The following is a 23,784-nucleotide window of genomic DNA, read 5'->3' as shown; positions in this document are numbered from 1 at the left end:
AATGTCTAAGAGAAAATCCAGTCAAATACAAATAGCTAACCTTGAGTCGTGGGAATATGGGAATTTATTGTATTTTTCCTTGTACTTCTCTGATTTTTTAATTCATGAAGGAAGGAAACAAGGAATGAATGAATGAATGAGCAAACAAACCAAAAGGTTAAGTAACTTCCCCAACATCATACAACTAATAAGCAATGGAGTTGGGATTTGAACCCAGGTGTCTCACTCTAAAGCCACACTCTATCTACTAAGTCAATAAAATATAACCAGGTGTTTTTTATCTGAGTAGGATCAAAAACATTTTAGAAACTTGGAATGGAGACTTGGTCACAGCCCCATTTATGTTACCAAGTAAATAAAATGTCCGTCATTTCCTCAAATTGTATATATTTCTCCCCTTATATTACATACCTATTGAAATAAACAAGATAATGGTAGAGATAATAAATGACTTCAACCAGGTCGGCTCAGCACAGCCAGTTAACAAAAAAGTTCCATGATGCCAGAGCAAATGAGTGACGTTCTTAAGCGAGGACTACAGAAGACCAGCTACTGTCTTCTATGATACGTGGCAGGGCATGCAGTTCATTAGGGCTCACAGAGAGATGGGCTTGCTGCAGACTTCATGGGGCATGTCCTTCTGCATCAACCCACCCTACAATGCATCCAGGAAAAAATCTGGCCACCTTGAAGTTCCCCACGAAACTACAGCTATGATTTGCCTCTAAACATAATTTGCCAAATGTAAAATGGGAAACAGGAAGCTGGTTAATTAGCTGAGAAACCAGCAAACCAAAGACCCTCTCCGTAGAGAGAAAATGTTGAATGAAACGAACACAGGGGATAATCAGTTCTGAATAATCTCTCTGCCATTGTTGTGTACCCTCTTGTGCAGAGAGCAGCTGTCATAATCAACGTCTCAGGGTTAGGATAACATCTGAGATGACTAAAACCCAATTGCCCAGATGAGGCTAAAAGGAGTAAACTGCAAGTATCCTCAACACCACTGGCTCTGCCGTCCTCTGAGGTTCCTAGAAATGCCAAACTCAAGTTTGGATAGCAACGAAAAGGATTTCTTTGAAGATAAATTAAATGAAGAAAGTGTGATTCTCCCATTGGTTCCAGGTAATGAGAAACGTAATGAAGAACATCAAATGGAACCAAGCATTTCTTCAATCTCAGGAGCCAACCTGAAAATGCCTAGGACAAACAATACAGTTTATCTTCCTCAAGTGAATAAACAATTCAAAGTTTGCCCCAAACCAATTCTTCCCTTGCCAACCATTTTGCCTTCAATTAATAAAGTGCATCGTGACACTTTGTGGAATTGGTGCCAACAAATTAGTTTGAGTACCGAAGGCAAGAAAATAAGAGATTTATATGAGGTTGAGGAACATGCTTCATTTAAAGAAAAACAAGCGAGTGAGCAATATGGAAACAGCATAGAGTATTGCTGAAACACACAGGAGGCCACAATGCAGCCATGTCCGATGAAACGCAAGATGGTGACCAAGAGAACAAGGAGTGACAGAAGTTGTAAGGTGAGTACGAGAGAGAAAGGGACCAATACAGTTGAAGTGATAACTTCAGCTCAGGAGGCCATGTTGGCACCATGGTCAAGAATTACTGCAAGAGCCACGCAATCTAAGGTTGTGAATTCATGTTCCATTCCTATTTCTGCTGAGAACTCTCGGCTGCAAATATCTTATGTCAGGTGGTGTGTGGTTTATGGCAGACCTCTCCTGGCGGACAAAGAGGGGTGGGTTCGTCTGCAGTTCCATGCCAGTCAGGCCTGGGTGCCTGACACTCCCAACAGGGTGATCTCTCTCCTCCTGTTACCGGCCTGCACTTTCCCATCCTCAGACCTAGAAGGTCATATGTTATGCCCTGAATGTGTTAAGAAGAATAAAAGGATGATGAAAAGATTAATTAAAATACAGAAAAAGAAGAAACCTCGTTTGAGAATACCCACATAATTTCTTTTGGATAGGTCGTGTCTCAATTAAGAATAAATGTTAGAATGCTCACAGCTAAAAAAAAAAAAAAAAAAAAAAAAAATTGCTCAGACTTTTAAAAACATGTTTGCAAACTCTTACACAATATCACACACAGTGGAAAAAATCTCATTAACGACTTCCTGACGTGGCAGCGTTGGTGCAATGACTCAGCGCTACAGATGCTCCCTTGCTGTACGGCCAATCCTCGCATTTCAAAATTTGGTGTACAGTTTGATTGGAAACAAACTTTAGTCAAAAAGAAATGTTGTGAATGCTTCCACCCTCCTGCCTGGCCTCATCCTGGTGAGGTGGAACTACAGGGAGGGGTGCTGCAGGCAGCAAACTTACCCATAACTGAGTCTTCTGTGAGGGAAAAATTGGGGTAGGGCAGGGATGCAGGTTAACCTTCTAGCTCCTAAGCCTCTGGCTTCTTAACAGTAAGGATAGTTGAGTTCTAAAATAGGTCACTAGAGCCTAAAGGAAAAGATTGTCAAGGAGAAATTCCAAGGGAAAGAAAAGCCAAATAACATTTTAAAACAATATTGTCTAAGACTCAATTCAATCATCAGTCATTTCTTGTTTCCTTCCAGGCTGCAGCTTTCCTCCACGTTACGCTGAAACCAGTCTGATGCCAGTGATACTTCGAAGAACAACAGAGAAGGAACGAATTTATTGTGAAGTGAAGGAAGGAGTAAGAAAAAGAGAGCTTGTGACAACTGACTGCACAGTCCACCCTCACCCCTTCCCCCACCCAGATCTACGAACAAGGGCTGTTGGGAGTGGGGGATACATTGTGCTGTTGGTTGTCTAGGAGGTCACTTCTCACTTCTCCAAGGCCTTGTGATCATGGGAGATGGATGGGGCAGGGAGCGAAGGACAGGGAGGGGCTTAATGATGGGAGGACTGCTGCCAGTGAATCTTCCTTTCTCTGATGGGAATAGCTGGAAAAGTGCAAGTTAAAGACTGGGAGGGAGAAGAAAATGAAGAAGGAAAAGGGAAGGGAAGATGTTCTATCGCAAGATCCCAAACACTATGAGGTACAGAAGCAAGTCTTCAGACTGGGCCTGTAGCATTATTGATCCAAAAGCACACACAAGGGGGCAGGTATGCATCTCAGAAGCAGAGGGAAGCCTTAGAAGCAGGTTGGAATGAGGAAAACAAGTCATAAGATCAAAGCTGCAGAGACTGGAATAAGATAAAAATATATGGATGGAGAAAACTAATGCAAGACGAAGACTATGAAGAATTCAGGGTATTAAAGTTATGTTTTTGGGGGGTGTTTTTGGTGGCGCTGGATGGAAGGCACAGGACATCCCTGCCTTGTTTAAAAGTCAGAGCCACCCCACGTTCACAGCAGCATTATTCACAACAGCCAATGGGCGGGAGCAACCCAACTATCCATTGACCAGTAAATGGATAAACAAAATATGGTACACACACACAGTGGGATATTATTCAGCCTTAAAAAGGAAAAACATTCGGACACATTCTGACAACGTGAATGAACCTTGAACATTATGTTGAGCAAAATAAGCCATCACAAAAGAACAAACACTGAATGAATGGTGGTTGCCAGGGGCTGGGGAGAGAGAAGAATGGGGAGTCATTGTTTAATGGGCGCAGAGTTTCAGTTTTACAAGATGAAAAGAGCTCTAAAGGTCGCACAACATGAATGTACTTAATACCACTAAACTATACACTTAAAAACGATTACAATGGCAAAGTTTATGTGTATTTTACTACAATAAAAAATAAGAGATATTCTTTTTTAAAAAAAGCCAGAGCTTTACAGATCAGCAACTGGTGTCGGTTTTGAATGTCTCTCTTATAGCAGTGTCTTCCAAGATCTAGTTCATCTTTCGGCAAACATTTTCGAGCACCTATTCCGTACAAGCAATGAGCTAGACAGACAGTGGGACTATGGAGACCAGCCAGGCACAGTCCAGGGCAAGCTGCAAACCAGGAAGCAGAATATAACAATTCCACATAGCCAGGATGACCCTGAAGAAAGTGAGCACCTAATTCAGACGAAGTGGCCAAAAGTACTTTCCAGAAGAGCATCAGCTATGAAAATTATTTTTCTGGATGATGACAAACCCATTGGGGAAGGATGCTATAGCTTTTGATCTATGATTAATTTTTTTGAAAGAATGCCATGAATAGCATATGAACACAAGCACAGAATAGGGAGTTGAGAGGAAATGCAGCACAAAGTACCCATGTGACCATAAACATCATGTGTGTGTGTGTGTATTAAAATACACATAACAAAATCTACAATATTAACAGTTTAAGTACATTCAAACTGTTGTGCAATCATCTCCAGAATTCTTTTTCTCTCACCAAACAAAAACTCTCTGCCCATTAAAGAAAAAATCCCTACTCCTCCCTCCCCCAATCCCTGACAACTGCCATTCTTCCTACTGCCTCTATGAATTTGACCACTCTAAGTATGTCATATAGTATTTGTCTTTTTGTGACTGGACTATTTCACTTAGCATAACGTCCTCTAGGTTCATCCATGTTGTAGGATGTGTCAGAATTTCCTGCCTTTTTAGGGCTGAATAATATTCCACTGTGGGAATATACCACACTTTATTGATCCATTCAGCCGTAAGGGACACTTGGGTTGCTTATACCCTTTGGCTACTGTGAATAATGTTGCTATTAACATCAGTGTACAAATATCTTTTCAAGACCCTGCTTTGAATTCCCTGGTGTATACACCTAGAAATAGAATTGCTAGATCGTGTGGTAATTCTACTTTTTATTTCTGAGAAACTGCAATACCATTTTCCTTAGCAGCAGCATTATTTTAGTTTCCCACCAACAGCGTGCAAGGATCTTTTCCACATTCTGGCCAACACTTTTTATTTTATTTTGTTTTGTTTTGTTTTTGATAGGAGCCACCCTAATGGGTGTCTGGGGGTTGTAAACATTTTATTTAACCCTTCTGAGCCTTCAACTTCCTCATCTGTAAAATGAGTGCCCTGGACTAGATGATCCCCAAGAATCTCAAATTTCATCGTTCTATGAATTGAGAGGAGAATTAGGTTGATTTACTGGAAAAATCAGTCAAGTCATTTAATCACTCTGAGGCTCGCATTCCCTAACTATATTCACAGCACTGCCACATACTCTAGATATGGTTTCAAAGAAAATACAGACTGAAATTCAAGTGCAAGGAGCATTAACTTAACGGGGAAGTTTCAGAGAGCCCAATTCCAGCCGTCCATGTAGAGGACATGGATACCACTGGATACTGGAGCTGGCTGGTCCACACGGGTGAAACGAATTTTACAATTTAAACCACCCCCCACAGGAGGGGCTGGTTGTTAGCAATGACTATAACAGAGACACCTGCTCATTGTTCAACTTCCACTCACATAAAAGGATAAAATTGCAACAAAATAAAAACATGGTCAGGCTGGGATGGCAGAGCTCAGTGGTCATTTCCGAGGAAATGTTATGTTTTCTGATTAGATGAATCCTCCCACTCAAAAAGTGACTAAAACTTTGAAAAAGGAAACATTTTTCTCAATGAAACACCCTGAAGAAGTGTCACCAGTAAGTCCCTGGGAAGAATACTGTGCTCACAAACGGGAAAACAAAGGCAAACAGGATGATTTGCAGAAAAACCGATAGTATTAAAAACTGAATCCAGGACTCCTGAACTCACAGCCCAACACTGTTTGCAAATGCAGCTCCTCCTCTAAAAGGGAGGATTATTATTGTCAAATCTTTCCAAGAACAACAACAAAAGTCTATTAATGTGGATATGTAAAGACAGTTCAGCTACACCAAAGTCCATGTCTTCTGTAGGAGTGCTACAGCACTGTGGATCTTGATGTGGGAATCAAACATAAGAAGCCTCTTTAATGTTCGTCTAAGAATCATCTGTAATTATGTGTGGTGATGCATATTAACTAGATTTACTGCGGTGATCATTTTGCAATACATACAAACATCACCTAAAACTAATATTGTATGTTAATTACCATAATCTTTTGCCCCATAAGACGCACTTTTTATCCCCCCAAAAGTGGGGGGGAAATGTCTATGTATCTTATGGAGTGAATATTGCGTCACAGACCATGATGTATATTACCTGACCTGTCAGCTGTAGCAACAGCTGTTAGAAGAGGGAGCAGTGGGCCCAAGCGAAACGCCTGGGGATGCTCAAATGTTCCACTTTATTGCTGAATCTCAAGGCACCTGGTCAGTATGAAGATAGGACAGAAAGTGATATGAGTGATTGTGAGCAACTGAGCTTCATAAATTCTAACACTAGCGATTATGAGTTCTTGGAGTTCCCAGAAAACTAGAAGAGTACTTGAACCTTAAAGTCTCTCCTCATTTGTTAATGACAGTGATGATGGTTCTTAATACCGCTGTTGACTGCGGTTCACTTTACATGGTTGAAATATAATTGTTATATTTTATTAAATATTTTAGTACACCATTTGGTTCAGAATATTTTTTTTTCTTGTTTTCCTCCTCTAAACCTAGGTGCATCTTATGGTCAGGTTCATCTTATAGTGTGAAAAATACGGTATATTTCAAAAATCATCACCCATCACCTGAAGACCACGAACCTCCCCACTTTACTAGGGTTAAGAATTGAGTCACCTTATACCTTCTTTGTGGGTGATCTTAGAATTAGGGCAGAAAAAGCTCAAAGAGGGCAATCTATGTGAGCTAAAAGAGATTTGCCCCCAAAGAGTCAATATGTATGGAGAAAACAAGGAAATTACCTTGCAGCTCTTTTCCACTAGTTTTTAAATATATTACATAACTGATTTTAGAAACTGTGTCATCTGACAAATCAGAAAACTGCTGGACATCAGGGGCAGACAGGCAGGAAGAAGTCATTCCAAGGCTCAAATCAGAGAAAGCAGCAAGCCTGCCCTCTGCTGGCCATCCTGAGTAATGGCAGCCAAATGTGCGAAGGAGACCCTTTCTGTCTCTTCCCTTCGGCTGGGGGACCTAAATATGCAAAAAAAACAAGCTCTCCAACTATAATAACTTTCATGCATGTCAAAACCCTTCTAGGAGAGACTTCAGGTCGGTGACAAACTTCCATGTTGCCTTAGTGACCATGTCCTGGAACGCACCTTTCCGCAAATGGTATTATAAAGGCAATACTGGCCCTGACCAGCGTGGCTCAGTTGGTTGGGTGTCGTCTGGCAATGCTAAAGGTTGCTGGTTTGATACTGGCTCAGGGCACCTGCCTGGGTTGTGGCCAAGTCCCCCAGTAACTGTTTCTCTCCCTTTCTCTCTCCCTTCCCCCTAAGAATAAGTAAATAAAACCTTTTTTAAAAAAGGCACTATTGCACAGAACCAAAAAAAGCTTTTTCCAAAAGGCTAGGCATGAGCTATGATGAGCATTTATTAGAAACTATTATTTTCCAACAAAGATATCAAAATAATTTCTATACAGAGTTCATTACAAACACCTACTTGTTCATGCCATCAAAAAAAAAAAAAAAAAGACATTACATTATTGCTCAAAGGCATATAATCCATTGACAGTAAAAACTATGACAAAAATGCCAAGGAGCTGGTAGGAAAAAACCTCCTGCGATTTAGGGAGGGAGATAGGGTCAGATGCATATCTGGGATTGAGTAAGTAAAATTCCACAATGCTGTTAAGGAGGTATTCTATAGACAACACAGATGAATTATTTGTCTTTGCTATTCTCCTGCTGCCTGAAACATACATTTCCCAATAATCTTTCAGATTTTCTTTCTAATAAGAATGATACAACCTAATTTTCTCTACTCACTACACCTTCATGTAGAGGTAAGACTGTATTAACACTATCGATAAATAAATGTGTACTTGCCAAATAACCAAACTCTCACATGGCTTTCGATCTAGCTAGGAAGGCAATTCACATACACTGGTATCCTGTGTTCAACAGGCAGTTTATGCTAGATTAATGCTGAGGTTTCCTCTAGATCCAAAGTTCTAAGATATCTCAAAATTCCTGCACATGTACTAACTAAAAAGTTCCAATTTCAGAAGTCCTGATGCCGTTCCTTCCCAATCAATCCCTTTTCTATTTATCAAAGTGATGATACCAAATATGTACTGTTGTTCACAAGCTCTGAGTCTGTTCTAGCCAGTCTTTCTTACTTCCATCTCCAAGCTACCTGCCTCACATGTGCACACACACAGTGACTGTAATCCGATCTCCATTCACCTACATGCCCAGCTGTCCAGCCAGCCAGCCAACATTCAATGAGCTTGACTATAATGCCAAGTATCTACTGTAATAGATACTGAAAATAAAAAGATAAGCGATTCAGCCCTTTCCCCAGAAGATCTATGTCTAATGGTATAAGAGGCAAATTACCACAATAAAAAAGGAAACAAATATAATAAAATATTATTGGTGTTCTTACAGAAGTCAGGATAGGAAATGGTGGGTCTCAGAGAGAGAAAAGATTCATCAATTCCTCTATACAGTGAAGGCAGAACAAGCCTAGTCCTCATCCCATCTCATCACCAAAAACCTTTGGAAAGAATATCACACCCTTGCTGTATAAACCAAATGTAATGAGGCTTGTCTCCACCACTTGATGGAAACAGAAATTCCTCTCATATCATTTTAAAACGGCAAAAATCCAATGCCCTTTTCTTTTCCTATTTGACTTCTCTACAGTAATTACAGATGCATGCGCATGTGCTTTCTATAGTTCTTGAGAATTGTTCTATAGAAGCAAAATCCGTACCTCTTTGAAACTCTTCTCTGTCCTGCACAGCTTCTTCAACACTACTCTCCTTTGCGGCTCTATCTTCCAGTGCTCTTTCCTCGCTAGCAGGCCTGTGTGGGTCTCTTGAGGGAGGAGCTCAGCTGTAAGCACTTCCTAGCCCCTCCCATGCCTTCCCCAAGCCCTCAACTCTCCTCAGACTCCTCCTCTTCCCATACACCCCTCCCAATCCAATCCAATCCATTCCAATCCAATCCAATCTTACCTCCCTCCTATCTCATTCATTACCTTCTCTCCATTCCCAGAGCTCCTTAACCCAGTAATTCTACAGGTTTGCCCCATCAGCCTCCTCGTGATAATCCTCACATCCACTCACCCTCACCAACCTGCTGCCAAAATGACCTCTGAAACATGGCAAATCCAACTGTGCCACTCTAGTGCTCAGCGATGGTGCTAAAGGATACAATGTAAAAGTTTCAGCCTCAACTCCTGCCACTTCCCTCCCGCATCCAATGCTGCATCCGGTAATACTAGATAATTAGAAGTGTCCTCCAAACCTGATCTCTCACCGCGTCTGCATCATTATCTCTGCCTGGAATGTCTTCCCAGCCCTCCTTCACTCCTTTCAATCATTCGAGCATTTCAGTCATTCTTCTAATCCTAGTTCTTCTTTGAAATGCTTCCTGCTTCAAGGAGGATTTTGCTGGTTCTCTGCTCCTACTGCCCTTTGTACACACAGACAGTTACCTGCTTTGACATATAATGTGTGTCCAAAAAACATGATTACATATCATCTTCTCAAGTGAAACAGAGAGGAGCAGCAATCTCCTTGCATGTTATTGAAGAAGAGTAAGCTACCCTTTCCCAAAGAGTTTATACATTATAAAATCCCTAATTGCGATTATTCAATATTTCCTCCTCAAATAATTCCATCCCAGTACTTTTTTTTCTTTTAATTAATTTATTTATTTATATTTTTAGAGAACAGGGAGGAAGAGACAGAGAAAGAGAAACATTGCTGTCTTGTTCCACTTATTTATGCATTCATTGGTTGCTTCATGTATGTGCCCTGACCAGGGGTCAAACCTGCAACCTTGGAGTATTGGGACAACACTAACTGACTCAACTACCCAGTCAGGGCCCACTGATTTCTTTTTAATGTGATGAGCCCCAGCAACCTTCACAGTTGCCTTAAAAAGGGAACTAAGCAAATGCTGGTGGAAAAGGCAGCCTCTGAACCTCCCCACAACAGTAAGAGTGGCAATAAGAGTAAATACTATAGCCAGACACCGTTCTAAGCATTTTATATATGTACTTTATTTCACTCGGTTCTCACAATGACCCTATGAAGTAGGTACTATCATCATCACCCCCTTTTTTTACTGATGAGAAAACTGAAGCACAGGGGCGTTAAGGAAGTTGCATGAAATCTCACATCTAGAACCGGCCGAACCAAGATTCACGCCCTGTGAATTTAACAGTTCTTGGGAAAGCTTAAAAGAGAAAGAGAGTTCCCCCTGCTGGATGCAGACTGAACTTTCTTTTGTCATAACAGCAAGAGCACCAAGCGGGGAAGTCTTGCCTGAGTCACCAACCAGCTGAGTGAGTTTCAGCCACGCTGGTACTCCGATCGCCCATTGGTTGGGAGTAAGCAGAAATTAGGTTTAAGTTCTCTTCTAGTTTTAAATTATTATGACTTTGAGATTCATATTTCTCCCCTAAAACTCAGTTTTCTTTGTAATGAGGCGACAAGAAACATGTTTTCCTCAGAGCCACGAGAATCTCTCAGGAGTTAGAGGTTCAAAAACTATTACTGCACTTTCAAATAATACACAAGTGTACAGTATACATAAGAATGAGTATGACAAAAATGGAAAAGTAACTCAGTTACAAGACACTAGTTTTAAGATAATGAGAGAAAACTATTGCTAAAATACATTATAAGCAATTATGATCAAGTTTCTTTCACTTAGTCATATTCTTACTAAGTAAGTTACTTCAGGGCACACCAAGCTCCTAATTATATATCAAAAACATACCTAAATCTGTTATCAATATTAACTAATTTGTGACAAAATTCACAATTCTGCAACCAAGGTCCAAGTTTAAGGCAATTCTGTTTTAATCTAAACGCTAACGTCTTTGTATGTCAAGTATATTGCAATAAGGCTGGAAAAAATGCTAACTTCTTTTCATCTATCAAAATAAATGAACTTGTGTATAAGGAATATGCACATCTGGGTTAAGAAGTAAAATTGAAAAAAAAAATTTCATCTAATTTTGGTCCCTACCAAAACCACACTAAAAATACAGGAAAGCCATTTTTGTTTATCACGCACAAAGACCAGGCAGAAAAAAGAAGCAGAGACACCAGGAATAGAATTTTGAAGCTGAAGAAGCATATAGACAAGAAGAAATTGACTTTGCAGACCTAAGAAAGCCAAGTCCCAAATTGTCATGGGAAAGCTAAAATCCCGCCTCTATTATACCACACAGTCAATAAGCAACTCAGAGACAGGCAGTGGCTCTTAAGGAGGCTTAATAAGGAGAATCGGAGATAACTGGAAAAAGTTGGCTCCCTAGATCCTCTCCTCTACTTCATGAGTTTGGACAATCACTTACGCCTCTCCTATCCCTGCAAGTTTGAAGATCTCATTTTTTAAGAGGGTTAAAACAGAGAGTTGCTGGAAAACCAGCTTACCTAAAACAGAGGGATTCAGTGACCAAGTGCACACTGCAGTCTGAGACCCTGGGTCTTACCCCCGCAAGCCTTCACTGTCCAGGCAGGAGGTCAGAAGACCCTTCCCTGAGCAGCACAAACAGTCCAGACTGGAGCACTGTGGCTGGAGCAACACTTGTATCCATAGTAGTCAACAAAAGAGGCCTCCTGCTATTGGGCCATGTTTCTAACAGGAGGACTGAATGCCCAGGAGAGCTGGGACAGACCCATCTGTGCTTATCTCATGGCATGCTAATGAAATGCCTGCTCTCCCTTCCTCTCCATGCCCACAAAAGTGTTCTGCTTTGACCTATTTCCGAGAGCAAAAGCAAGGTCATGGTGAGCTTTGAATAAAAAATACAAAGCAGGTCACTCCCCCAACCTAGCTGATCCTTCAGCTACTAGTACTGGCAGATGCCACAGTACTCATTCATAACCTTGCCCCTGGCTCTCCCAGATGGAGGTCCCTGTGCATTCTCAGGGCAACTCAACCTCAGACTCTGTGACCCAGAGACTATTTACCTTTTGAGAGCTTTTATTTAACAAGACAACATTACCCTTACTCTACACAATTAGGGTTGGGCTTGCTACTCAGTTTTTCAAAACTACATGTTGTTTTGGAATATACCCAGGAGATGGAAAAACTACTGAGAAAAGCAAGGGAATATTAATATAAATGTGGCAGAGAGAGGAGATTTCAACCAGGGAGGTGCATGCAGACTTCTTACATAACAGTGATATTTATTATTCAATCTTGATACGCAGATATCCACACACACAGATCTTTATTATTATTTAATAGATTTATTAGAATACTCTTCTTTATGGTGATACATTCTATACTAAGTAGTAAGTAAATTCCTCTTTAAATCAGTTAAATTGTTTTATTATCCTGAAACACTAAAGGAACCCCCAAAATATTATGCCTATGTGAAATAGGCAAATTCTATGTAAGTTACCAAAGCTAATACAAGAAGAAATAGAAAACACGACTAACCCTATAATTATTTTTGCTTAAAGTTGAATCCACAATTTAAAACCTTCCTACAAAGAAAGCATCAGACCCAAGTGTTACGCCAGTGAATTCTACCAAACATGAAAGAAATAATATTCCAGTCTTACACAATCTCTCCCAAAGAGTGGAAAAGAAGGGCACACTCTGTAACTTCCTTTATGAGGCTCTCATATCCTGACAAGAGCATTACAAGTAGGGAAAATTACAGGTTAATATCACTCATCACATAGCCATAAAAATCCTAAACAAAATATTAGCAGATTATATAAATAGACATATATGTTTAGAAATTTTCCAAAATGCAAAGATGTTTTAACATTCAATAAAATATATAAAATTCAACATATTATCTCAATACACCAATAAGTATATGATAAAAATTCATGATCTTAGCAAATTGAAGAGAAATTATTTAATTTGATAAAGGATTTCTACAGAAAACATTTCAGAAGCATTGTATTTAATGGTGAGACAATGAAAAAAATCTTTCCCTCTTACTTTGAACATAAAACAAAAATTTTCATCCCATTACAGATCCTAGTCAGTGCATCAGACAAGAAAAAGAAATTAAAGAATGGTAAAGAAATCCATAAAACTGACAGCATTCACAAATGCTAAAGATTATATACTTAGAAACATGCAAAATAATTTACAGATAAATTATTAGAATCAAAAAGAGAAAAAGATTACTGGATATAAGAACAATATGCAAGAACTACCATATTTTTATGTACTAGGAACAAAGAGAAAATTAATTTTTTAAAAAAAATACCAATTTAAAACAGCATCAAGAAACCTTAACTACATAAGAATAAATGTAGTAAAATATATATGCAAGACCTCTACATAGAAACCTACCTGTAAAATATTATTCAAATAAATTTTAAAAGACCATATGTACAGATTGGAAGATCCAACATTGTAAAGTTGTCAATTCTCCCCCAATGAGTCAATAATAACCCAAAAACCTTGAAGAAGAACAAAGTGTAAGAACCTACACTATCAAATATTAAGAATTATTAGAAAGTGAAATAAGTAAGACAGTGTTGTATTGGCTCAAGGACAGACAAATAAAAGAAAGTAAGAGCCTAAAAAGAGACCCACACACATTGGACACCTGACTTTTTACAACAATGGCACCACCAAAGAGTGGTACAAGGATGGTCTCATATCACACAAACATACTGAATCAATCCCAGGTAGACATATATCTAGATATGAAAACAAAATAATAAAGCTTCTAGAAAATAATGTGGAAGAAATTCTTCATGAGTCTGATATTTAAAAAAGATTTCTTAAACAGGATAGAAGTAGTACCAACTACAAAGGCAGGACTGGCCGCACAATTTGTGGGACCCCTTCTTCAAAAATTACAAAGAACTTTAAGAAAGCAAGAGCAGAGCATTAAACCAAGTGTGGGGCCCTACTGATCATGGGGCCCTATGTGACTACGCAGCCATACATCCATGAAGCCAGTCCTGCAAAAAGCTAAAAGACTAATAAATTGAACTATGTAGGAGGAAAGACCAAAAAAACAAACAGAATTTATTCAATATTTATTTTTTTAAATATGCATTTATTCTTACATGTTTAAACTTCAGTCACCTTCAAAATATTTTCCATTTGATCAAAGCAATACACCTATCGAAACATTTTTTCCCACTGCTCAAAACAGTTTTTGAACTCATCGATTTTGATGCCTTTTAGTGCATCTGTCATTTTTCGTTTCACTGCTTCCACATCGGCAATACATTTCCCTTTGAGAACTTTTTCGTCCGGGAAAACAAAAAAGAGTTGCTTGAGGCAAGATGGGGTGAACAGGGAGGGTGGAGGACAGGGGTCATGCTGTTTTTGGTCAAATACTGCTGACCACTCATCGTGGTGTGGGCAGGTGCGCTCATAAATCATCCATCATGAAATGAAAGGGTCTTCAAAACAATTCACTGAAGCCAAACATGGCCTCACACAACAACGCCAGCTGGTACACTGATACAGATGGCTTCCTAGAACACTCACATAGCAGAGGAAGCCTGTACTACAAGGGGCCCTTTCTCCAAAAAATAATTCCAGGGTTTTTTTGGGGGGGCGTAGGGTCCCCCCTCATAAAAACTAAGAACTATTATTTATTAAATGTCACTCTTAGGAGAGTGAAAATGCAAGCCATAAAAAGAAAGTGGAGCCAGTATTTGCAGAACATATATCTCACAAAGACTCATATTCAGAATACATAAACGTGAAACTGTATTATGCCCAATGCATGTTACATATTTCTTATTGTTTCACCTATATTCCAATAATATTACAGAAGTATCAATCTAATTGCTAAGAAAAGTAGAACCCCCTTACGTCACAATTTATGGTGAAGAGACAATTTATGGTGTTCAAATTCCATCTGAACCACTTATCATCTGTGCGACCTTAGCAAACTGAACTTTCTGAAATCTCAGTTTCCTAACAAATCATGCCTAAAGATACATACCTTTTAGGAATTGCTATGAGAGATAAAGCCAACATTTTGGCAGAAAGGATGTACGTAATGAACAGTTAAAGCTGCTGCCATTCTTATTATCATTGATTTTACTATTAATATTAAATGGTTAAATATGAGGGGAAAATCTGCTCTTCTATAAGCAAATATTGATCCTGCTCTTCTTATTACTACCCCAGTTTTAAAATAAAGGGATTCTACCATAAGGCTTGGTTAGGAAACCATAAAGTCTAAACAGTTACATCATCTGTGTTAGATATTAAAATGATGTAGTTATTTTGGTTCATAATCCACACTAATTTATGATTTCTTATTTCAAAATTATTATATCTCCTTTGGTGTATCAACAGGAAATAATCCATTTTAATAAAATGCTAAAATGGTTTTATTCCATAGTATGTTATGAAAAGGGAAGTCACTTATGGAAAGATCTATTAACATTGAATCCATGTGGGAAAAATGAAGGTTATCTGGATTTTTGCATGTGTATGTTGTATTTGAAAGCATCACCGCCAATCACTACTAAAATGAAAGTTCAGTGTGACAGTAAAATCTCAATTCTTTAGAACTCTAATTAAATGTATTTGTTATCAATGGACCTTGAGGAAAGAGGCAAAAGTGCAACTACTGGAATCAGGCATATAGTCACTAACCATCTAACCTCTGGAGATCAATAAGGGGTTAAAAAAACAACAACAAAAAAAAACCTACCTAGTCAAATTTCTAACACTGTCTATCTACATCCTAAAATAGTATCATATGATGAAAATGATCATTTTGATGTACCACCATTTCTTAACAAAAAACATTGTTTATTTAATAGAGTCTTCTTACCAAGGTGAGAACTGAACTCCCATGGAAAAGAGCCATTAACCCCATATTGTCTGAAATACAAAACCCTGTCTAGAATTAAAGAGACAAACCCTAAAATACATGGGAAGTGTGCATTTACCAATTTACAATTTAAATTGGTGCTTGTGAATATATTTTTCTAAAAAGACATTAATGCTGGTCCTTTCATCAGGCAAGTAAGTTCAAGTTCTAAATGATTATCAATTCCTGGTAATTATTAGCCCATGAACCTGTGCTAGCCTGACATTTCTCTCTGTCACCTGACACTGGCTTTATCCCCCACTTACACTTTCCCACACAACCAAACTCCATGCATTTACCTCTTTGTGTTTTTAACTTCTGGTACAAACAACTATAATGGGTAGGTAAAAACACAGTTGAAAAGAGGAAAATAATAATATTTTTACTGGGCACTTGTGAATCAATTAGAATCCATGAAAAAATATGAAATGCTTATAATGCATGTCAATTTTTTATGAATAGATATATACACATCTATAGCTATATCTATACCCTCGTTCAATAGCTACTTCAAACAATTGGTTCTGGGAAAAACTCTATTCAAAAACAGTCTACTTAATCAAATTCCTGTTTCTTTGTGGGCCATTATATCATTATAATAATCAAGCAGCATTGTATTTAATACAGATTATATTGAAACTTTATTTAGTAGATATCAAGAATAATAATTTGGGGATAACAGTGTTATAATAAAAAAGAAGGAAGAAAACATACTACTGTCTTTTAATAATAAACATAAGAATAGAATTTAAGCCATTAATGTTATCTGAAACTAACCAAGCCCTGAGAATTGCTTTATGAATAGAAATACATCTTAATCTAGAATTTAAGAGAGTAACTCTAGGAGGTGTCACTTTACACATAAAATGTGACAGAGTAAAGGAACAAGAAAAGGCAACTTTCACATGCACCTAGAAAGCTGCCACAGGTGTTTTTTAGCAAAATACTTCATTGGTGCCTATATTTACCATACCTGAACATACTGTTCTGCCATGCTGCGTGTTAATAAATACAAAACAAAAAAAGGAAAATGTTAGCAGAATAAAACATAAAACTATTGCATGGAGAATTGTAAAATTAATTCACAAGGTTTTATATCAGGTATTTGACATGCATTAGTAATTTAACTATTTTTAACTCAATCAAACCATGCATCTCTTAGTTATAAATGGATTACCTACTAGATGAGTTTACTTTATTAAAATATTTTGTCCTTTTCAGGTTTCAGAGCAAGTTGTAATATCCTGTTACAAGAGTCTCCTTTCAAATTTTTAATCCACTTATTACCACAAAGAGAATAAGAAAACAAAGACATGCCTTTTATGCTGCATCTATTTGATGCTGTTTTTAAAATGAAGATTTTAGTTATTATTTAGCACCATGTAAAAATAACCAGTCATAATGAAGTACTACTGCAAATCTATAATAATAAAATTAAGTTTATAATGTCAGACATGGAACATACATTTTAACTGAAAAAGTCGGAAGCTGTAGCAGTTATTCATGGTTCTGAGTTCTGAGAGGATAAGTTTCCATTTAAAACTTTTCAACAGATTCAGAAACACAACGACTAACATTCCAGTCGCATGTGGCATGAGGGCTAACCCCACTCCCGCACTTACTTCTCTTCTGCGACACGGCCTGCAGACACGCAGTCAGAACATCGCAGTTCTTCTGCACTTTATGCACAAGCCTATCTTTCTGCTTCAGCTGCCGAAGTAACTTCGCCGACTGAATGCCAATTCTGTACTTAAGCTCTCGAAGGATCATCTTCAGTTCATTAGTGTCTATTAGAAAAGGAAATTTTAAATAGAGCAATAAATACCCTGAGAGGAATACAAACGCCAACGTGATACTAACTGTGTAAGACAAATTATCTAGAACATCTACTTAAACCAAGAAATTCTGAGCTTGCAGCCAGAACTACATGCACCTATTCCACGAAGATATTCTGATAAAATACATAACTCATCCATTTCCTCTCTGTCCATGAGATAAATACTGTAAAATCAATTTTATCCTGTAACATGTAAGCAAGACTCTTACTTTTACCATATTTAGCTCTGGTTGCAAAGTTGCCTTTCATTGCTTGAAAACTGGCATGTATATTTTGTATCAATGTGTTCGGAGGCTAAGTTGCAAGAAAAGAATCTTTTGAGTCTGTTACACCAATGACAAATCTAATAGTGGATAGCAAATGTTTTTAAAGGTATTCACCTTTGTTTGTAAACAATCAGTTAAGAGTGAAGAATACTACCACATTGTCTAAGGCAAATAAATGTGAAAATAATGGTTTCAAATATATACAAATTTCCTTTAAACAGATAAATTTAAAATAATTCTGCACTCATAAAGCTAATATTCTCAACAGCTGTTTTCTACAAGTGAAAAAAAAGACTTGGGAATCAGAAATGTCCACAAACTTTATATGAATAATCATTACAATTTGGGAGTTTTGTCACTCCTGATATTATCATTTGTCACCATAGTAAGTGGAAGGATTGCCTTGGTTGGCATTGGCTAGGCCCTCATTAGAGATCCTGTGTGGAGTTCAGATCTACTCATGTTGAAAAGTATTTGGAGAACCCAGAGAGGATCAGAAGAGAACAAAAGAAATGTTCAAAACTAATAAAAATACTTCAGAGGTCAAGAAAGGGAGCTCCTTGGGTCTTGTGTAAGTGCATTTGGGTGCTTTAGCTGTTGTCGTAGCTGACCACATCATCTGGAAAATGCCGTTTGACCTTGAGTCAACAAGAACTTCCTTAGTACCAACCACCCATCTGTGTGATCTTAGGCAAGTTAATGCTCCAAGTCTCGAATTATGCTTAGAATACAAGATTATTCTGAGAAACAAATGCTAATGGTCATAAACAGCAATATAAATAAGCACTAAAATAAGAATAAGGAATGTCCATGAAGAAGAGAATAAAGACCAGTTACTTCTCTCACCTTGAGGTCCAACACGATGGGATACAATGGGAAATAAGAGCTCACGTAGGTTAGATGAAACTATTGGGATTCTAAGGATGATTGAATATGACAAGCTCCCAGAGGAGATCAAAGGCTCTTCATTCTTAGATTCCTTCAAAGAGAGCAAATGTCCTTTCTTTGAATGTTTAAAAATTGTCCTTCTCAGGGTAGGAATATCATCATCTTGCATTTAAATTATACTTTCTTCCACAAGAATCATTTTCAGTGACTCTTAAGGTACCTACAGCTCTGTGGGTCTCTGAATTACACATATTGTCCAAGACAGGGAAAAATCTTCAGAACTGAGTTTGGAAATTTACAGTATCATGTGCGGGTGTATAAGCACCCTGACGACAGGCATAAAGTCTTTATTTATATTTGTATGCCCCACAGTATCAGCTACAACTCCTAACACAGTGTTAAATAAATAGGAAAAATGAGATCATCAAATAACAGCAGACAATTTCCTCCCTAAGGAATGTGAGCACTTCACACACATTAACTTACATAATTCTCACTACAACCCTCTGAGGTAGGTATTTTTATTATTATTATCCCTACTTCTAAGTGAGGAAAAGGATACAGAGAGGTTACATAGCTTGCCTGAGTTCACACAGTCAGTAGGGAACAGTGGCAGGATATCAACTCAAGCATTTTGACGCTGAAGTTCATCCCTAAATGAAAACACTGAGACGAAAGCTTAGATTTCCTGAGAAACCATTTTGGTGCCTCAAATAAATAAAGGACCCACACATGCTAAATATGTTAAAATAGCTGCTACACGGATGCTACAGCAAAATCTCTTTCTGTTGAAAGAAGAACAAATTAATAAACAAGTTATCTGCATTATGAGACTCCTACAAGGTATTATGCTGAGAGATTTTTTGACCCTGAAAAATATCAGGTAACCTAACAAGCTGTAAAATTAAGCAGACAGCTATTATAATATGGCATCTTGTTCCAATAGGGCTGACTGCAAGAAAAAATTACCAGGCAACTAGCCATGCAATAAGACAGAGACTTGAGTAAAACAAATTTTTATAGGTCTTATGATCTATCACTGGAGTGGTCACCGATCTGTAATCCACTTGCAAAACTGGACTGTTACTTCCTTAAACATTAGCTTGTCAAATTTCCTCTTCCAAAAGGAAATTACTAATCCTCCAAATTTTCTCAGTAATTAAATGTAAACATCCTTGTAAAAACAGAACGCCAAATCATAATTCTTCAGAGTTGATTTTGTTGGATTTTGGAAGAACGATTGCCCTACAGAACTCGAGGCATAAACAGACATTTCGAGAACAGCCAGATAATTGTATGAAATGAAATGGCACATCTCCAGCAAAGTCCCAGGAAGGAGGAGGAAGGTGGAAGTCATTTGTAACAATCAACCTAGAAAATAATCTTCACTAGGAAGCCAGAAGAGGAAGCTGAACGCTGTTTACATAGATTTGATAAAGCAGACAGAATTATTCTTTTTCCGGTTAGTTTTTTTGTTTTGTTTTCTGCCAACAGCTAGTTTGATTTTTCAATTAGAAGAAATGGGATATCATTCTACAGTATGCATTCTCTCTTTTCCCCCTCCCCTGGCAATTTAGCACGAGGACATTCAAGCAATGTTGTGGTGGTTTGGCATGTTTTCCACACCTCACCTCATTTTGTAAATTGAGGTCTTGATGTATCTATTTTAAAAAAGACAACTGTAATAATTGTGTTAGTGCCTGAAAGGCAAGCTACTTATGATCAGTTGGGGGGGGGGGGGATCTCAATTAGGACACAGCATCAGAGTCTGAAAACAAAAAAACACCAAATTAGCTCCCCCACCCCAAAAATCAATGCCGTTTTTAAATGACCTTTCCCGCTTGAAGGTACCAGCCAGCAGTTAAATTGTGATAATGCCAACACTCTAGATCCGTCCACTAATAAAAAGCCCAGCTAGTGAGCTTCTAGAAACCAGACATTTGGCAGAAATGGCATTCACATGTTCTGCTTAGAAACCGCATTATCGAATTATTCTGCCTCACTAAACACTAAGTGGTGTGACCCTGGGGCGGAATTTTTTTTTTTTTTTTTTTTTTTAAGCCCCAGGCACCTCTGTTCTCCCGGAATCCTCTAGGTCTTCACATGCACTTATCGGAAACTCCAAACCTGTCCTCACAGCTGTTCTGGAGAAATTAGAAATTAAGATTCTCCCTCCGCTCTGAAACTCCACAAACACGTGGGGTAGGGTGCGGGCCCACAGCTACCACTCCAACAACTGATGCTCCCCTCGATGGTCCGAGGGGGGTGGGGGTGGGGAGGCAAGAAATACGCCTAGTCATATATCCGTGACCCTGTGGACACCCGCAGCAGATCAAAGGAGACCACGCAAACTGTGTACCTGTACGGGTGCGCACAGGTGGCCGCCGGAGCCGGGACAGCCTGGGCGGGGGCCGGCTCCGGCATGCCCCCTCCCCTCCAGGATTCCCCTCGCGGGCGCTCACCTTTCTGCCGCAGGTACTGCCTCTGGAGCCGCTGGCTCGGCCGCTCCTGCAGCTCCTGCAGCACAGGGGAGCCTCCGGCGCCGCCGCGCCCGCCCAGGACCACGTCGGAGCCGGAGGCCTCGGTGGAGCTATCGAGGCTGTCGCGGCTCCACTGGCGGCCCACCGGCCCTCGGCCCCCGCCGGCCGCCTCCTCTTCCTCGGTGCAGCTGTACAGCTCGGTGAGCAGCCCGCTCACCAAGGACGCCGTGCGGCTCGTCCGACCGCCCCGCGGCTCGGCGGTCTCCGAGTCCTCCTCGCCCTCCCAGGAATCCCGGGAACCCCGCGGCAGCCCCGCCAGGGGCGCCCCCCGCAGGGACGGAGCCCAGGGCACTTCAGGAACCGCTTCCTCCGCGACGTCCTCCGGCCTCGCCTCGGGCTCGGGGCATCGGATCCGGCCTCCGCCTGTGGGAAGGACCTCCATAGCCCCGAGCGCGCTGCAGCCCCGCTCCCTAAGCTCCCGCCCCGCCGCGCCTGCAAGTTCCGGGAGGAGGCGCGGCCTCTCCCGTGCGGGGTGCCCTCGGCAGGGCGCGACGCCAGGGGGCTCCGGACCCCGCAGGCATCTAACCTCCCCGGGGCGGGCATGAGAGTCACCGCCCCTGGGCTCTGAGCCGGGCGGAGTGCGGGGTGGCCACACCGCCGTACTCCCTGGGGTCACCTACAGTAGGTGAGGCCAGACTTCGGCCGGAGGGGGAAGGGCGCTCTGGCAGCCAGCACCTCCACTTTTAAGCACGTGACTTAACTCAGAACAAGAGAAACTCCTGCATCCCATTCAGCCACCAGCCAGAAATAACGCCCGGCAGTGTGCGGAACGCCAATCAATAGGCAGAGGCCAGGAGTTCCGTTCTTCACTACCTGGGGGCACAATTCCCAGCCCTTCTCACCTTCCCACCAGATCGGGGCGCCCTTCAAGGTGTTCTTGGTTCAGTTTCTGACAATAACTTTCCTGAACCCCTAGCATCTACCTGAGATTTAATTATGCTGTAAACTTTTTCCTTCAGTGGAAAATAAAGTACTGAATTAAGGTCAACGAATTTCCTGGCACCAGACCTGAGAGTGAATGAGGGTTTAATAAATGCCCATGAGATGACCAAACTAATAAATTGATGTAGCTGATTATGACAGTAAACTCAAAAGTTTACATGATATTCTTAGAGATGTATATTTACTAACGTCCTCAAAAGAAGAACTCCACTGTAGATATTTTTGCAAATTTAGTAATTGTCGGTTTTTGACTGTTTTTGTGCCAGGCATTGTTCTTTTTATTTTTTAAAATATTTTATTTATTTATAGACAGAAGGAAAAGAAAAAGGGAGAGAAACATTAATGAGTGTGGCTGCCTCTGGCGCGCCCCCAAACCTGGCCCACAACCCAAGCATGAGCCGGGACTGGGAATCAGACCAGCGACCCTTTGGTTTTCAGGCCAGTACTCAGTACACTGAGCCACACCAGCCCGGGCACATTGTTCTCTTTAAATGGAGCCCTGGGCACCATCTCACTTTAACCCTATAAAGCAGGTATTATTTTTTTTAATTGAGGTACAATTGACATATTACATTTTATTAGCTTCAGGTGTACAACATAATAATTCGATATTTGTATATATTCTGAAATAATCACCACAATAAATTAACATCTGTCATTATGCATAGTTACAAAGGTAAGTACTATTTTATCCTCACTTTTCAGATGAGGCAACTGAGGCACAGAGAGTTTAAATAACTGCCCTTTTACAAAGAATAAACTGAATTATTCTTTAAGCCAAAGTCTGGCTTTCATTATGGATGAATATATATTTGTCTATCTCCTAATGCTGTTAAATACTTGCCATATTTCTGAAAAAAAGCAACAATGCACCTAGTGAACAATGGTGGTGCTCAATGTTTGTTCAGCACACTTCTTCCTTTTCAAGGCACTTTTATAATAAAGCTTTACCCTACAGGTAGAAGCCTGGTGTCCCATTGTCCCATGGCACCACCACCACAATACTACATGCAAACATAGAGTAAGAACAATAGGACACTTTTTGAAATTGGAGTTAATGTAAGGAAAGTAGAAGTTTTTGAACTTTTCCCTTAGGTATCCATAATTTAAAATTATACTAGAAATATTGTATAACTGTATCATTTAATTTTAAAGTGTATGAAATAAAAGGAATGGGATTATTTATTATTTTGCTGTCGGGTTTTTTTTTTTTTTTTTTTTAGTTTTTTTTTTCCCCTATTGTCTCTGGCATTGAATAGAGTCCTGGGAGCCTTCCTTCATATGCCAAGCTTCGCAACAAGCAGGACTTTTACAAAGGCAAACACTGAAATTGGGTCTCTTTTCTTAGTGACTTCTTCCCAGTCCTTTCTCTCTATCTCAACCAAGTAAGAGATGTGGTAACTGCTAGTCTTCGGCACTGTTCTCATCTACGGCATCTCTATCAAGATCTATGGATAAAAAAACTCAAAGTGAGCTAAAGGAGATGGTGAAAAGACCAGGAA

General features: G+C 39.7%; 1 protein-coding gene and 1 pseudogene across 3 annotated transcripts in view; one reads left to right on the top strand and one right to left on the bottom strand.

Annotated features, from left to right (window-relative positions):
• The window catches only part of TBC1D30 (TBC1 domain family member 30), a 78,253-nt gene extending 56,316 nt beyond the window's left edge, over positions 1-21,937 (bottom strand). For 2 of the 3 annotated variants that reach the window (XM_090273558.1, XM_090273560.1), the window contains exons 1-2: positions 21,263-21,937; positions 17,432-17,596 (exon numbers count right to left, since the gene is read on the bottom strand). In XM_090273558.1, the coding sequence (XP_090129684.1) occupies positions 17,432-17,596; positions 21,263-21,722 (625 nt within the window). In that variant the 5' untranslated portion in view covers positions 21,723-21,937. The remainder of the gene's footprint in view (positions 1-17,431; positions 17,597-21,262) is intronic. The other variant, XM_090273559.1, reaches the window with a different exon arrangement.
• Positions 1,038-1,976, top strand: LOC150012086 (developmental pluripotency-associated protein 2 pseudogene; annotated as a pseudogene).
• Positions 21,938-23,784: the final 1,847 nt, after the last annotated feature.

Source organism: Furipterus horrens, unplaced genomic scaffold, assembly GCF_987537825.1.
Source record: "Furipterus horrens unplaced genomic scaffold, mFurHor1.1.pri manual_scaffold_4, whole genome shotgun sequence".
In the NCBI taxonomy this organism is placed as follows: Eukaryota; Metazoa; Chordata; class Mammalia; order Chiroptera; family Furipteridae; genus Furipterus; species Furipterus horrens.
The sequence above is the reverse complement of the archived record's forward strand: the minus strand, read 5'-3'. Positions and strand labels throughout refer to the sequence as shown.